Below are 12,965 nucleotides of genomic sequence, written 5' to 3' on the forward strand. Positions count from 1 at the left end.
TGATGAAATTCAGGTGTTGAAAGCGGACTGAGGATGTGCACCGCTGATGTTATCGATAATTGCCTGGGGGTGGGCGTGTGGTTCCGTTGCGAAGGGCCGCCCTTACTTCAACCCCACGGACGCTACCTAATCCAGTTGGCTCAGATAGCGTGCAATAGTAGCAGCAAGATGAACGAAGACTGTGATTGCGCAAACAATTGAAGTCAACTTGATCGAAGCTCATGAATTGTAGTCTGAGCGCTTCCAGTCTGCGCTAGAGTGATCTGTATTGCTCTCACTATGCAAATTCCAGCGCATTTCTCATTCCATCACAGCTTCCCCTTATCACCCAGTCACGCATACCCATTCGCCTTAAGCCACTCCCTAACAACCCCCGCATCCCTCTTGGCATAAGCCGCATAACTCCTAATAGTATCATCCACAACCTCGAGCCCCTTATTATACCCCCTGGTATCCTTGCCCTTGAAGAACTCCTGAATCTCATCGGCGACCTTACTGTCCGTAAACTTATTCAGACCAAACCTGAGGAACCTCTCCAGCACAACAGGGTTACCAGCAAGCGCGGGGTGTACCTTGCTATCCCAGTTATCGCGAATGTAGTGCCAGACCTCCGGGCGGACCTTTGAGTTGTTGGCGAGGGCAATGGTGGAGCTGTGCTTGTCTTGCATGGCGACGGCGTCGGAGAAGACAAAGTCCATGACTTGCCTTGCGAGGTCGGGGGTTTGGACGCGGCCGAGGGAGCCGAGGCAGATTTCTTTGCCGTCGATGGATGTGGTGTGGAGGTATTCGTTTTGGACGGCTTTGAGGGCTGGTTCGCCGCGGTTCTTGATGGCGGTGGCGAAGACGGCGCGGCGGAGAGAGGGGTGGATGGCCTTGTTGTCTCCGTTGATGTAGGCGTCGAAGCGCTTGAGGGCCTCGTCGACGGTGGCTTTGTGGCCGACGATGCCGGCGGAGAGGACGAGGCTGGCGCGAAGTTGGCCGACGAGGTAGTTCTCGCCATCCTTGAACTCCCAGCCGACCTTTTCGACTGCTGGGGTGATGAGCTTGAGGTGGTACTTCCTCAGTCCCTCGCTGATGTCTTCGCTGCCGGAGAAGACGCTGCGGACGTTGCCAATATTGGTCAGAATCTGAGACCATACAAGGTAGTCAGACTCGTCCTGGAAGCGCTCTGCCAGTGCGAGGAGACCAGCGGTGGAGCCGTAACCTGCCACTGCGTTGGCGTAGGCGTCACCAACGAGGCCAATCTTGTCTTGTACGGTGAGCTGATCGCGATCTTCTCCAAGCTTCTTCAGGCGGTCCGCAGGGTAGTTGGTACGATAGAAGCCAGTGAGGTCCTTGTTGAGCAGGTAGAAGCTGTCACTGACGTTGCGGATTGTGTCTTCCTTCTGTGTCATAGCAGTGGTCTCGTGGACAGAGGCGCTGGAAGCTGACTCGCCAGAGTGAAGGCCAAGCGGAATCCACCAGGTAGTTTGGTCCTCTTCAGGCTTGACGTTACCCGCAAGGAGGAAGCGCTGTTGACGCAGTCCAATCTGACCAGGCTCTTCGGCTACGGTGACGACTGGGAAACCAATCCTGCGAACCCAGAGGTCCATGAAGGTGTTGACATTCTGACCAGACGCTTTGCTCAGGGCAGACCACAGGTCGTTGGTAGTGGCGTTGGAGTACTGGTGGGCCTTGAGGTAGTCGGCAACACCTTGCAGGAAAACCTTCTCGCCAAGGTGAGCGCTCAGCATGCGGATGACTGAGGAACCCTTGAGGTAGGAGATGTGGTCAAAGATCTGGTCGACCTCAAGACCGTCGTATACGGGTACTTCGATGGGATGCGATGTTCGTAGTGCGTCAAGGGCGAAAGCTTGTTGGACGGATTCAGTCTAGAGAAACAGTCAATAGGCTGATAGTAGATACCTCGAGATTTGTGACGTACGACGAACTGTCCCCAGACGTTCCATTCTAGTGGGAGTTAGCAGAGTTCTGCCGAAGTAGTGATTTGACGTACCTGGGTATAGATGATCAATGGCAAGCCATCCGACCCATGTCGCGAAACCCTCGTTGAGCCAAAGCTCGCTCCACCAGTCCATGGTGACCAGGTTACCGAACCACTGATGGGCAAGTTCGTGAGCAACAACGTAGGCGACCCTGTTGCGGTAGCTGTCGGCAGATGTGGCGGGATCGAAGAGTACGGCAGTAGTCCTAGTTACGTTAACATGAAGTCCAGCTTGTTCAAAGGACTCGACGCACCTGTAGGTAATGAGACCCCAGTTCTCCATAGCTCCGTGCGAGAACTCGTGAACAGCCAGCAGATCGACCTTGGGAAGAGGGTAGTCGATCTGGAAGACCTCGGAGAAGTAGTCGACAATCTTGTGGCAGTTGTCCAGAGCAAAACGACCCTGCTCCTTGAGACCGCGGGTGGTGTAGACCCTGACGGGAATGTTCTTGCCGTTGTACTTGCGCTCGGTGAAAGCCTCGACGTACTCAAAGTCACCGATAGCCCACGCCAGCAGGTATGTAGACATGATGGGTGATCGCTCGAATACGACAGTGTGAAAGCCGTCCCGCTTGCTGGGCTTGATCTCCTTCTCGGGCATGTTGCTGAGGGCGACCTGGTCTTTGGGCACTTCCAGCTCGACATCGAAGGTGGCTTTCAGGTTGGGCTCGTCGAAGCAGGGGAAGGCGCGGCGGGCGTCGCAGGCCTCGAATTGGGTGCTGAACATGTAGTGGAACTCGTCGTCCTTTGCGACGGAAGCGGGGACGTCGCCCTTGGGCTTGTACTTGGAGCGGTAGAAGCCGGCCATGATGTTGTTGACGAAGCCCTCGAACTTGATCTCCAGCTGAGCCTCGCCAGAGTAGCTGATCTTCTCGCCGAAGTCGAGTGTAACCTGTTGCCTCTTCTCATCGTATGAGATGTCCTTTGCTGACAGTGACTTGTCGCCAGCCTTCAACTCGGCAGTTTGCAGCTTGAGCTGATGTGCGTTGAGAACGAGCGTGCTGAAGCCATCGTCCTTTGTGATCTTGGTGGTGATGTTGACGGTGCCCTTGTAGGCAAACTTGCCGCCGAATTCGAGGTCGTGGAGGGAGAGGGCGTAGTGCGAGGGTTTGGCCCTGCATGTGTCAGCGTGGTCCTATTGGAGAGATATTAACTAACCATGCGGGGAGGACGTCGCGATCTGAAGCCATGTTGACGAAACTGCTGGTGACTTCGCTCTGGCAGAACCTCTTTTGTGCTGCAAACGTGTTTGTGTTTGCTACGGCAAGCCTCGGTCTTAGGCGTAGTTGGGTACGTGGGGCAGACTCAAGCTCTCTAGCTGCAGAAGAGAAGCTTCTAGAGCGGCTAAGGTGGATCGAGGTGAGTGAATGCGATACAGCAGAATACAGACGCGTCGAAGGATTAGCTCTACACCTCAATTGTCGAGAGCAGAGTCTCGCAGAGGCAGATAGAGTAGCCAGGATGAAGGTCCGCGGGGTAGATAACCTCGAGCGAACGAAAGAGGAAAGAGGGGTGTCTATGTTTCAATTGGACTGGCATGAGATGATGCGTATAGGCTTAGAGGGGAAGGTGCGCGTGCGGCACGCCGAAGCGCCCCACCTAGGCTGAATCCCTGCGTTCGGCTCTAGCGCGGGGTCTTGGGTGCATTTATCTAGATGCAGATGCGATGATGCTTGGAAGTTGAAATAGTTCTTATCTTGTTACATTTGATGGGCCGTTGTGATGGGGTGTAACGCGTCGTTTCTGCAATGCCCTCTGCCTTCTCCATATGCTTGTAGCACATCTATCACGCATGACTCGGTGGATATCAATCCTGAAAGTGGTATGCCATTGACGCCTGCAAATGCTTCAGTATACGCCCAGCCATGCGATAGTATCCTTTCCACCACGCCTACCAGCCACAAACGCCTCGCACACCTCTACATTGCAGACCAGCACCCCATCTTCCCCCTCCACCCCCCATTCAAACCCTAATCAAAACATCCAAACATTGTATCCTCCACTCCTTCTTCCCCAACAACCCCTTAACCCACTCATAACTCTGCCCTCCAGCTTCACTCCCCTGCCCTAGACCAACCCTCCCCCTAACCCCCTCCACCGCCCCCCTCACCACCGCCTTGGCCGTATGATTCGCCGCCTGCGCCAACACACCCGCTGTTTCCGCAACAGTGCCGTTCAGCGCCAGCTCCGCGCTATCGGACAGCGGCGCATCGAACCACGGGGTGTGGAAGTCGAAGAGGGCGACGACGAGGATGAAGAGGAGGAGCGAGCAGTACACGCATGGCCGGTTTAGGAAGTAGGTTGCTGAGATGAAGAGGACGAGGTAGACGGGTGAGGCGTGCGTTCGTAATCTGCGGGGGACGTGTTAGAGAGGGAATGCGCGTGGAGTGGTTGGTAGGAAATGGGTGGGTGGGTGCTTACAAGAAGAACAGGACGGGGATCCAGCTGCGGAGGCAGAACATGGCGGGTTGGTGGGTTGTGGGTGTGACTTTAGGTGTGTGTAGGTAGGGAGCCTCGCGTGCGCACGCTGCAGCCCTAATGGCCCTGACGTATTCGTCGGTCGGTCGTGTGAGGCGCGCACTTTACGGCGATAACTGAGGCGGAGGCGATAATCGTCGACGGCGGACGTGGATGCGCTGACTAATGCGATAAGTCGGCGAGGCGAATGGGCAACGTGAAAACAGCGAGCGGACGAAGAAATAGCAAAAGGGTTTATTAGGATAACAAAGTATCAAAGGTAAGAGGGCTGACGGCTGCGAGATGCATGGATGGTGCGGAGTCCTGGCCGCCGAATTAGCGTCCGCTGATTGGCAGTGCGCCTCCAGGTAAGCATTCGGCTCTCCTTGATGCCTCGAGGCTGCAGTCGGTGGCGCACATGCATGCACTGCTTTTCTCCTGTCTCAGCCTTATCGCTTGCATATTCAGTACAATCCTCTGACCATCTCACGTCTATTCATTTCAAGGTATCTTCCTACATGCCCATTCCCCGTGGTGTGATGTCGTCCAACGCCCAACCAGCCAACTATCAGAGGCTACCTCCTTCCATAAAAATGCCACAAAACGCCCACCTAACACAAATATGCCCAGATACGAAGCAGAGTAGGACCGAACTCGGCCGCCAACAGCAGAAGGGAGCAGCGTCCATGCGCGCGCGGTCTATACGGGCAGATTGAACTTCTTGCCTTGGATAACCCTGAACATTTAATTAGCATGTTGATGCGCCTTCAACGGCGGTTGGGGACGTACTTGGTGTAGTAAATGTAGAAGAAATCAGAGTATAGGATCGTCTGGATGATGCCGGCAATCACCGCGATCGGATCGTAGAACTTGGGCACCTCGAAGAAGTAGCGGTAGATCCAATTGGGGATGTACAGCGCCCGGTACGCACCCAGCGCGAACAGGTAGTGTGTCGTGATCGTTTCCGCCTCGCCGGTTCTCTGCAGCATGAAGAGCTGGGGCAGAATGGCGACTGATTCCAGCCAGATGGAGAAAGCCCAGAGAATCTATTTCAGTCAGCACCTTCCTCTTCCATTACAAGTCCTGCTGCTACCCACCTCAGAAAATGTGTATTTGTACGGAAACAGTATCGCCAGCACCGCGCTCGCTCCCAGCAGATATTGCACCTTGAACGTGTCGAGATTCGGGTCGTGCGTCGGCTTGTAGTCGTTGAGCATGAGGTAGACGGTGTAGGCGGATGTGCTGATGAAGATGATTTTGAAAATGGTATTGTAGAGCGACTTGGGTTCGTAGAAGGTCCACAGCAGGTCGACGTAACGCGTGAGATAGACCATCAGATAGAGGAATTGTGACTTGAACGAGATGCCGGACGCGCTCTATGCCATGTCAGTATATGCGGCGCATCACGTGTGCAATTCCGATATACGTACGCTCGACACCTTCATCTTATGCAGCAGAATCAGGATGGATAGCAGGTGGGATAAATCCCCTAGACGGGTTAGCCCATCATACTCGAAGCATCATTTGGTGTCGCGAGGCCTACCCAGCAGTCGGAAGAGGTTCATCATGGCGGTGCGTGGGTCGCTGGTCGCGGCGAAAGGAGCGGCAGAGGTTTGGCGACGTGAGGCGTGGTGGGCGGTGGTGGTTGAGTGCCTGACATAAAAGACACGTTCCGCCAGCTGCTTCACGTAGGGATGGAGCTGTGGAGCCTTGCACGCCAAGACATGCCCCTGCCGCCAACGTCATCCCGATCGCCGCTACTTCCCGCTGCAGTTCGCACCACTGTCGCCATACACTCACCACTTTTATCAGCAGTCGGACATGGCTTATGTTCGTGGGTGGAAAGACATCCTCAGGCCGATTCGCGATGGTTACCGCCATCTATTTCCCACCCCGGACACTGGGCCTACGCCGGAAGAGAGACGCCGTCAGCGCGCATTAGATCGACTGAAGGGCTTCGCCTACTTCGATACCTTTGATCAATTGGAATCGTGGACCGAGGCTGACTCTGACCCTCTGCAAAGAGCCAATACGCCGTTGTTGCGAGCCACCGGTGGAGTTCCGACCGACGACTGCAAAACTGGTGTTCTATTGATCCATGACTATTCTGGCAACTACCATGACTACGAAAGCGTGCAGGCCGTCGGTGTAGACAAGGAACTCTACTCGTGTGAATATCTCCAGTTTGTTGATACTTTTGTCTACTTCTCTCATAAGCTGGTCTGCGTGCCCCCGCCAACATGGACGAATACGCTGCACAGAAACGGTGTGGAAGCGCTGGGCACCTTCTTAATCGAGCCGCAGACTGAAGGCTCGGAACGTTTGTTGAATCATACAACAGAAGAGTCTGGGGATTTGAACTTTCCCATGGCGGGGAAGTTGGCCTCCATTGCAACACACTTCGGCTTTGATGGCTGGCTCATAAACATCGAGAAGCCGTTCCCAAGCGACGTGTGGGATCCAGAGGTCCTTGAAGCATTTCTACGTCAGCTGAGAGACGAACTAGGAGTCACCAAGCGACTCATATGGTAATAGCCTCACATCCACTATCACGCATGACTGACGCATGACTCTAACCCAGGTACGATGCGCTCACCATTTCAAACAAGATATCCTACCAGAACGCGCTGACCAGCTCCAACCTCAAATTTGCCGACGCATGCGAAAACCTACTCACGAACTACTGCTGGACGGATGTTGATGTGTCTGAATCAATGAAGCTCGGACAGTACGCTGGCTATTTTGGCCGTTTCGCCAAAGGCAAGAAGAAGAGTATCTACTTTGGCGTGGACGTCTGGGCACAGAACAAGTCTAGTTCTACCCACCCTCGCGTCACATATCCTGAATATGGGGGCGGTGGTACAAACACTGGAGTCGCATTGGCCAGACTCTCGGATACGGGTCAATCGGTTGGCATCTTTGCACCAGCATGGTCGTTCGAGCATTTTCCAGGCCATGAGCGGGACGTCGTACGCACCGTCTGGGAAGGTACTTCACTACCAGAGGGCATTGAGTGCACCTGCGGAGACTGCACATCGCGTCATCCACCAAACAAAGAGCTTCCAATCCTACATACAGCCAAAGAGCGCGTGGCGGGCTCAGAACACTTCTTCTACACAGACTTCACCCGCGCATTCTCTCCACATGATGACGACGCAAGATACCTATTCAACAGCAGCAACACGCACTCACAACTAGGCTCGCAATCCGTCTTTCCACGTCCAGCCAGCCTCATCCCCGGGAGCGAAGACGTCACACTCTCCCATCACATAGAACACTCTCACAACCAAAACATCCTAGTCATCTCCTTCATCTCCTTAGTCCCACAACAGCCAACCGAAGACTGCGACGTTCAAGTCTTCCTTCCCCTCTACAAACTCGACATGCCAGCCGATGGATCCCTGCAACTCTCGATGGTGCTAGACAGCTACGAGGATCCTAGACCACCGGAAATGGAGGACATGACGTTTTTTTTGTACTTCAAATCGGGTAGAACGACGCATTATCACACGTTGCATCTATCGCGAGAGCCGATCCTGTTGCTAGATAGTGTGCCCGGAGCGAGGATAGAAGAGCTGGGTATACAAGTTAAAGGCCCGTTGATGGGGACTTTACGTGGGCCTGTGAGGTTAATTGGTTTCAAAGAGATTTGCATTTCGCCTACATTGAAACTACCTCCAAGCTCTTCTTTCAGCATTAAAGATGTACGGGTCGAGAATCGCGGTGAAGGGGGGAGTGCGCATGCCAGACTGTGCTGGAACTACAAGGATGCAGCGACTTCCAAATCCAAAACGGCAGGTATGCCATGGAGCGACATCACCGGCCCGTTCGCGCACTTTACAATTCGAAGTAAAGGGCTGCTTCTGGCGAAGGCGTATGCATTGGAGCACATTGTCAACGAGAAGTTCGTGGAGCGGTATACTGGGCAAAAGATTGAGATTGAGGTCGTAGGCATTGGCTTCGATGGACGGACACTCGCGGAGACGAAAGTCACGCTGGAGCTGTAACGTGGTTGAATCCACTTCCTTCCACGGTACTGCGGTGACGCAGAGCAGACGAGCCACTCACGACTTCCGAAATCCACATCGCATCTACCCAAATTCGCGAACCTGGGTTAGAAGCTCTGTATCAGCGTGGAGGTGGAGGTAGCGCACTATAGGTATATAAACCTCCGTCCGCTATTTTTCCCCATCAAGTCTGACTTTTCCAGCATGCAAACCTCACAGCAAGATTCACCATTCCCTTGTAAACCGGATATGGAAGCTCACCAAGAATGCCCCTGTCCTTCAACAATGAAGATAGACGCCCTAAAGTCCGAGTGCGAATTTTACCTCAACAGCTGCCCGGGGAGATCGAACCTAGCCCCAAACACAGCGTTCAACGGCATCACCCAAGACTTTCTTGACGGAAAGTATGACGACAATAACGAGGCCCTGGACATAATCACCAAAATGGTGTCGTATCGCAACACCTTAACGAGATCAGCAACAGCACTATTGGCCCTCGCGGGGATATTCAAGCCCAACGGATTAGACTGCGCGGAGTTCGACTTTGAAACTTTCCAAGAATCGCAGGAGTACAAGAATAAGAGGGGCAAATACGAACATGCCTTAAGGCAGGTCGCTCGGTTCGATAGGGTCTTTTTTCCTCCTCCAGATGACGAGGAGGGGAGGCCGTGGGTTAAGCCGGTTAAGTATGTCGCTGCGGCGCTGACGCTGGATGATAATATCGACTCGAGCGAGGAGATTGCGGATGCGGTGCAACGGATTACATCGAGTATGTACATGAGCCTCTTCATTCTGCAATGGCGCTAACGACAATATGTACATAGGCTACCTGAAGTCTCTTCTTCATAAAGATGAAAAGGAAGCCAACAACTCTACGGCCCAAAACGAGGCGCCCAAAAGCCTCCCAGCACCAAAGTACGCATACTCTCAACCCGAGTAAACCGCCGGTCCAGGGCTAACATACTTGAAGCTAGAATCATAAATCGCCTTCGTGAAGACCGGATCACTAGTCTTGTAACCCCCCGGAAAGCTAACACCACTCGGCGTCGCACTGCCACCCCCAGTAACCTTGACCTGGAAGCAACTAACATACGGCTGCGGGTTATTCGCACCAGCATGCAGCGCAATCGCCTCGGCGCGGACCAAGTAATCGCCAGAAGCAATGTTCTTGGGCACGGTAAAGGCGCGCTTTCCGCAGTTCGCGTTGAGAATCTCGGTGCCCCACGAGGCTGTTGTGCCCGTGTACCCGTCTTCAGCGACTTTGAAGAAGGAACCACTGGTGGTGGTTTTGGCGTCCGCGACTTTGGCCATGTATACGAAGACGGGGCCGTAGTGGTTGCCGCCGATGGCGGGTTGGGAGCAGGAGCGTGCGTTGGGTTGGGCGTGCATTTCGACGGTTAGGGAACTGCCGGCTGTGGGGGTTTTTGTCAGTATGTTATACAGTTCCACATCATCATATCCCCATCACATATTGCCTTGCTGGGCAAAGGATTCTGAAATGAACTCGAGGGAGCTTACCAGCGACTTCGCAAACGCCAGATGTAGAAGCTGGGCCGCGTCCGCAGAACATGTCGGGAGAGGTCAGACTGGTGATGGGGCTGTTGTCCTTGACAGTTCGCACACATGTGCCCGCTTTGTCTTCACTGCCGACCCAAAGTTCTTGCCAGGTCGAGTGAGCGGAGACGGTCGCCGCCGCAGCGAGGAAAACGGTGGCGTACTTCATCTTCGAATGGTTAACGGGATGAGATGGCAGAAAGCGCAAAGAGGGTAGGATGATTCGTATCGAGTCTTTTTCTCGACCACTGGCACCACTCTCAGTATTTATTCACCACGTTCGATTCTTTTGGTCATGCATACACCGTAGTACACTTCACCACTGCAATCTAACAGCGACGTTTAACATCCACCCGGGCCGCTGTACCAGTCTTTCCCTCGTCATCTCCGCACCTAGTCATGGCTTCCGACCACTATCTTCATCGTTTTCGCCCTGACCACTTAGATAGATTAACATCGCTGGCATCAAGCTTTCCTTGGCACCTGTCGGGTAGCGCGTGCCCCGTCAGGCCGTCAGCACTCAATTTGCACGACAGGTGCTCATTCGCCGGGATGGGGAAAGTGGAGGCGGAGTCGCAAATGTAAAGGGTTGAGACCCCAGGTTTCAGCCTTTTACCTCATTGGGCACGGCATTGGTGGTTTGGTACCGATGTCACATGGCGCAATGTGGGCGGAATTTGGACTTCGGACTGCAACGGTGGTGCTTGGCTATATGGAGGTCGTATATTATGTGCGTCATGGTGGTCACTGGGGCGGCTGCGTTTGGGCGATGCGAGGCCGTCATGTAAGCGTTGACATCTGGGCTGTTCAAGGGTTGCTGAGTTTCGGGCTCCGATGTGAAGTTGTTCGTACGTTCATTCGTTTTGCCTGAGGCATTTGCGCGTCTGCTGCATCTCGAAAGGTCGTTGTGATGATCCTCTCATGTTCCTGTTCGAGAATGCCGATCATTCGGCAATTTGGGCCTGGAGCCGCTCAAGAGGCTAGTCATCATTCAATTCGAAACGATCTGAAAATGCCAGAACGCTCACTATTGGTCTGAACTCGTCGATACCGCGATTGTTTCTTTTGTTTTCGCCTTGCATTTGTTCAAAGAGATGAGTAATGAAGGCCAACGGCGAATAGATAAGCGTCTGGGCGCCATCGACGCCTCCAGTCAAGTTTTGTTCTACTGCGAATCTTCGATAGATTGGACGTTGTTTAATCTTGGTCTTGGCGGAACGTAGTGCATGCGAGACTGTCTCTACCCGGGGATTTTCACGCCTCTTTCGTGATGGCACAATCAACAGTGCTCAAGAATGCCAACGGAGGAAGCGTTTGGCATCGCAATCGTATCGAGATCGACGCCAGTGGTATTCCCACGACCTGCGATGCAGAGTTTACCGGGTTTGCCTTGACGCCTCTTCCGTGCGCGGGAAAGAGCATCGATCCGCTAGTCCTTGTCGGAGAGAGGAAGACGTCCAGTTTACCACCGTCGTCCAGAATCTAAGCGCTTTCCACCTTCACACTCTTCTCCTTCTTCCCAAAGTAGTTCGCCAGAGTGTTCTTCTGCGCCGGCTTCTCTTCCTTCTTCCCATCCGCCTTCTTCTTCCCTTCCCCAATACCCATCAACTTCTTGAACTCTTCCCATTCGCCCTTTCCTACGATCCCTCCACTAGCCTCTTTATGCCCCCTCGCAAAGCTCTCCCCAAGCCGTTTTCTCAACTCTCCATCGCCTGCGACGATGCCCTCCAGCTTCTTGATGATGTCGACCTTCTCCTCTCCTTCGCGCGCTCTCGCGCATTTCGCAACGCGGCACGAGAAGTTGACTTTGTTAGGGAGGTAGCCTTCGTTTGCGCACATGACGATTTCTAGTTTGTTGGACTTGAGTGTGCCGGACCAGCGTGTTGCGATGACGGGATGTATTTGCGCGGCGCTTGATATAGTCAGAACAGCGATCGTAGCGTCAGCAGAGAACTTCGGGGCTGTGTGAGTGCAGCGTTCGGTCTCCCGTCTAACCTCCATGCTTGCATCTTTCAGCTTGTCGGCTTTCGAGATGTCTCCCGGACTGCTGGCGGAGATGACGGCATCCCAGGCGTCTTGCACATTGTATGCTGCTGATCTACGTGGTGCATTGGCCAAAGCCACGGCATCATTGATGGACTTTTTGGGATGCTGCTTGAATGTTGCCACCATGTCTGGAAAGGGGGGTTCCCACTTTATGCTGCTTCCGAGATCACCGTGGGTCCCTAGTGCTGCTAACCATGATATCTTGTCGTGTAGATCTGGGTGGAGAGGCAGACAGATGGTGTATGTTAGCAACGCGCTGGTTGCGACAGGCGGGCAGTCATGAGCTGTTACGTAATCGCTGCCTTCTGGGAAGCCGCCTTCATCTGCAAAGTGATGGTCTACTACGAGACATGTGTGGGGTGAGTCAATGACAGGCGGTGTTTTCCGGCTGCCTTGATCTAGAATAAAAATGTAGGAGGGCGACATGGCCGTCAGAGCCTGCTTTGTGCTTTCATCGTGTACATTAGAGCCTTTTGGTGGGAAGTAAACGGATATTAGATCGGCTGAGAGACCTAGAGCGGTGAGAGTGTGATGAAGTATGGCACCAGAGGAAAGTCCGTCTGCATCCTTGTCGGGTAAAATGACTGTTGGTTTTTGCGCTTCAGCACTGTGGCAGATTAGCACATAATGTCTCATCCGTCGAGTGTGTCTTGATGTACCATTCTCTGATAATCTCTCGCGCGCGCTCAATTTGTTCCTTCCTCGCTGGCCAGACATTCTCTCCCGACTCGTCCTGTCTTGATGGGGTAAGATGATACGCGGGGACGTCAGTCTTGGTTTTCGCCTTCGTTGTCGTCTTAGTCTTCTTAGGTTTTGGTGGCGATATATCTTTCTCAGCTTTCCGTTTTGCTGGGCTTGACATGATGGTGGAGGCGTGAAGTTGCCGGGGTTGGATGAAATTGGCGAGTAGTGGCGAC

General features: G+C 53.6%; 7 protein-coding genes across 7 annotated transcripts; 2 read left to right on the top strand and 5 right to left on the bottom strand.

The window, feature by feature from the left end:
- Window positions 1–332: 332 nt before the first annotated feature.
- Window positions 333–3,174, bottom strand: J4E83_008780 (uncharacterized protein; the record flags this gene model as incomplete). Its single annotated transcript, XM_049335674.1, has 5 exons — window positions 333–1,871; window positions 1,925–1,950; window positions 1,997–2,190; window positions 2,239–3,099; window positions 3,143–3,174. The coding sequence occupies 5 exons, from the start codon at window positions 3,172–3,174 to the stop codon at window positions 333–335; spliced, it is 2,652 nt and encodes an 883-aa protein (XP_049185170.1).
- A 773-nt stretch (window positions 3,175–3,947) lies between these two features.
- On the bottom strand, window positions 3,948–4,446 carry J4E83_008781 (uncharacterized protein; the record flags this gene model as incomplete). The annotated part of the gene is made up of 2 exons (XM_049335675.1): window positions 3,948–4,335; window positions 4,406–4,446. The coding sequence occupies 2 exons, from the start codon at window positions 4,444–4,446 to the stop codon at window positions 3,948–3,950; spliced, it is 429 nt and encodes a 142-aa protein (XP_049185171.1).
- A 694-nt stretch (window positions 4,447–5,140) lies between these two features.
- Window positions 5,141–6,009, bottom strand: J4E83_008782 (uncharacterized protein; the record flags this gene model as incomplete). Its single annotated transcript, XM_049335676.1, has 5 exons — window positions 5,141–5,177; window positions 5,231–5,487; window positions 5,539–5,817; window positions 5,872–5,930; window positions 5,985–6,009. 5 exons carry the CDS (start codon window positions 6,007–6,009, stop codon window positions 5,141–5,143), a joined length of 657 nt encoding a protein of 218 aa, XP_049185172.1.
- A 253-nt stretch (window positions 6,010–6,262) lies between these two features.
- J4E83_008783 (uncharacterized protein) lies at window positions 6,263–8,448 on the top strand (the record flags this gene model as incomplete). The annotated part of the gene is made up of 2 exons (XM_049335677.1): window positions 6,263–6,969; window positions 7,023–8,448. The coding sequence occupies 2 exons, from the start codon at window positions 6,263–6,265 to the stop codon at window positions 8,446–8,448; spliced, it is 2,133 nt and encodes a 710-aa protein (XP_049185173.1).
- A 285-nt stretch (window positions 8,449–8,733) lies between these two features.
- J4E83_008784 (uncharacterized protein) lies at window positions 8,734–9,255 on the top strand (the record flags this gene model as incomplete). The annotated part of the gene is made up of 1 exon (XM_049335678.1): window positions 8,734–9,255. The coding sequence occupies one exon, from the start codon at window positions 8,734–8,736 to the stop codon at window positions 9,253–9,255; it is 522 nt and encodes a 173-aa protein (XP_049185174.1).
- Window positions 9,256–9,375: 120 nt separating this feature from the next.
- Window positions 9,376–10,171, bottom strand: J4E83_008785 (uncharacterized protein; the record flags this gene model as incomplete). Its single annotated transcript, XM_049335679.1, has 2 exons — window positions 9,376–9,860; window positions 9,967–10,171. 2 exons carry the CDS (start codon window positions 10,169–10,171, stop codon window positions 9,376–9,378), a joined length of 690 nt encoding a protein of 229 aa, XP_049185175.1.
- Window positions 10,172–11,484: 1,313 nt separating this feature from the next.
- On the bottom strand, window positions 11,485–12,400 carry J4E83_008786 (uncharacterized protein; the record flags this gene model as incomplete). Its single annotated transcript, XM_049335680.1, has 2 exons — window positions 11,485–12,263; window positions 12,394–12,400. The coding sequence occupies 2 exons, from the start codon at window positions 12,398–12,400 to the stop codon at window positions 11,485–11,487; spliced, it is 786 nt and encodes a 261-aa protein (XP_049185176.1).
- Window positions 12,401–12,965: the final 565 nt, after the last annotated feature.

Source organism: Alternaria metachromatica, assembly GCF_023757995.1.
Source record: "Alternaria metachromatica strain BMP 0045 chromosome Unknown scaffold_27, whole genome shotgun sequence".
NCBI lineage: Eukaryota > Fungi > Ascomycota > Dothideomycetes > Pleosporales > Pleosporaceae > Alternaria > Alternaria metachromatica.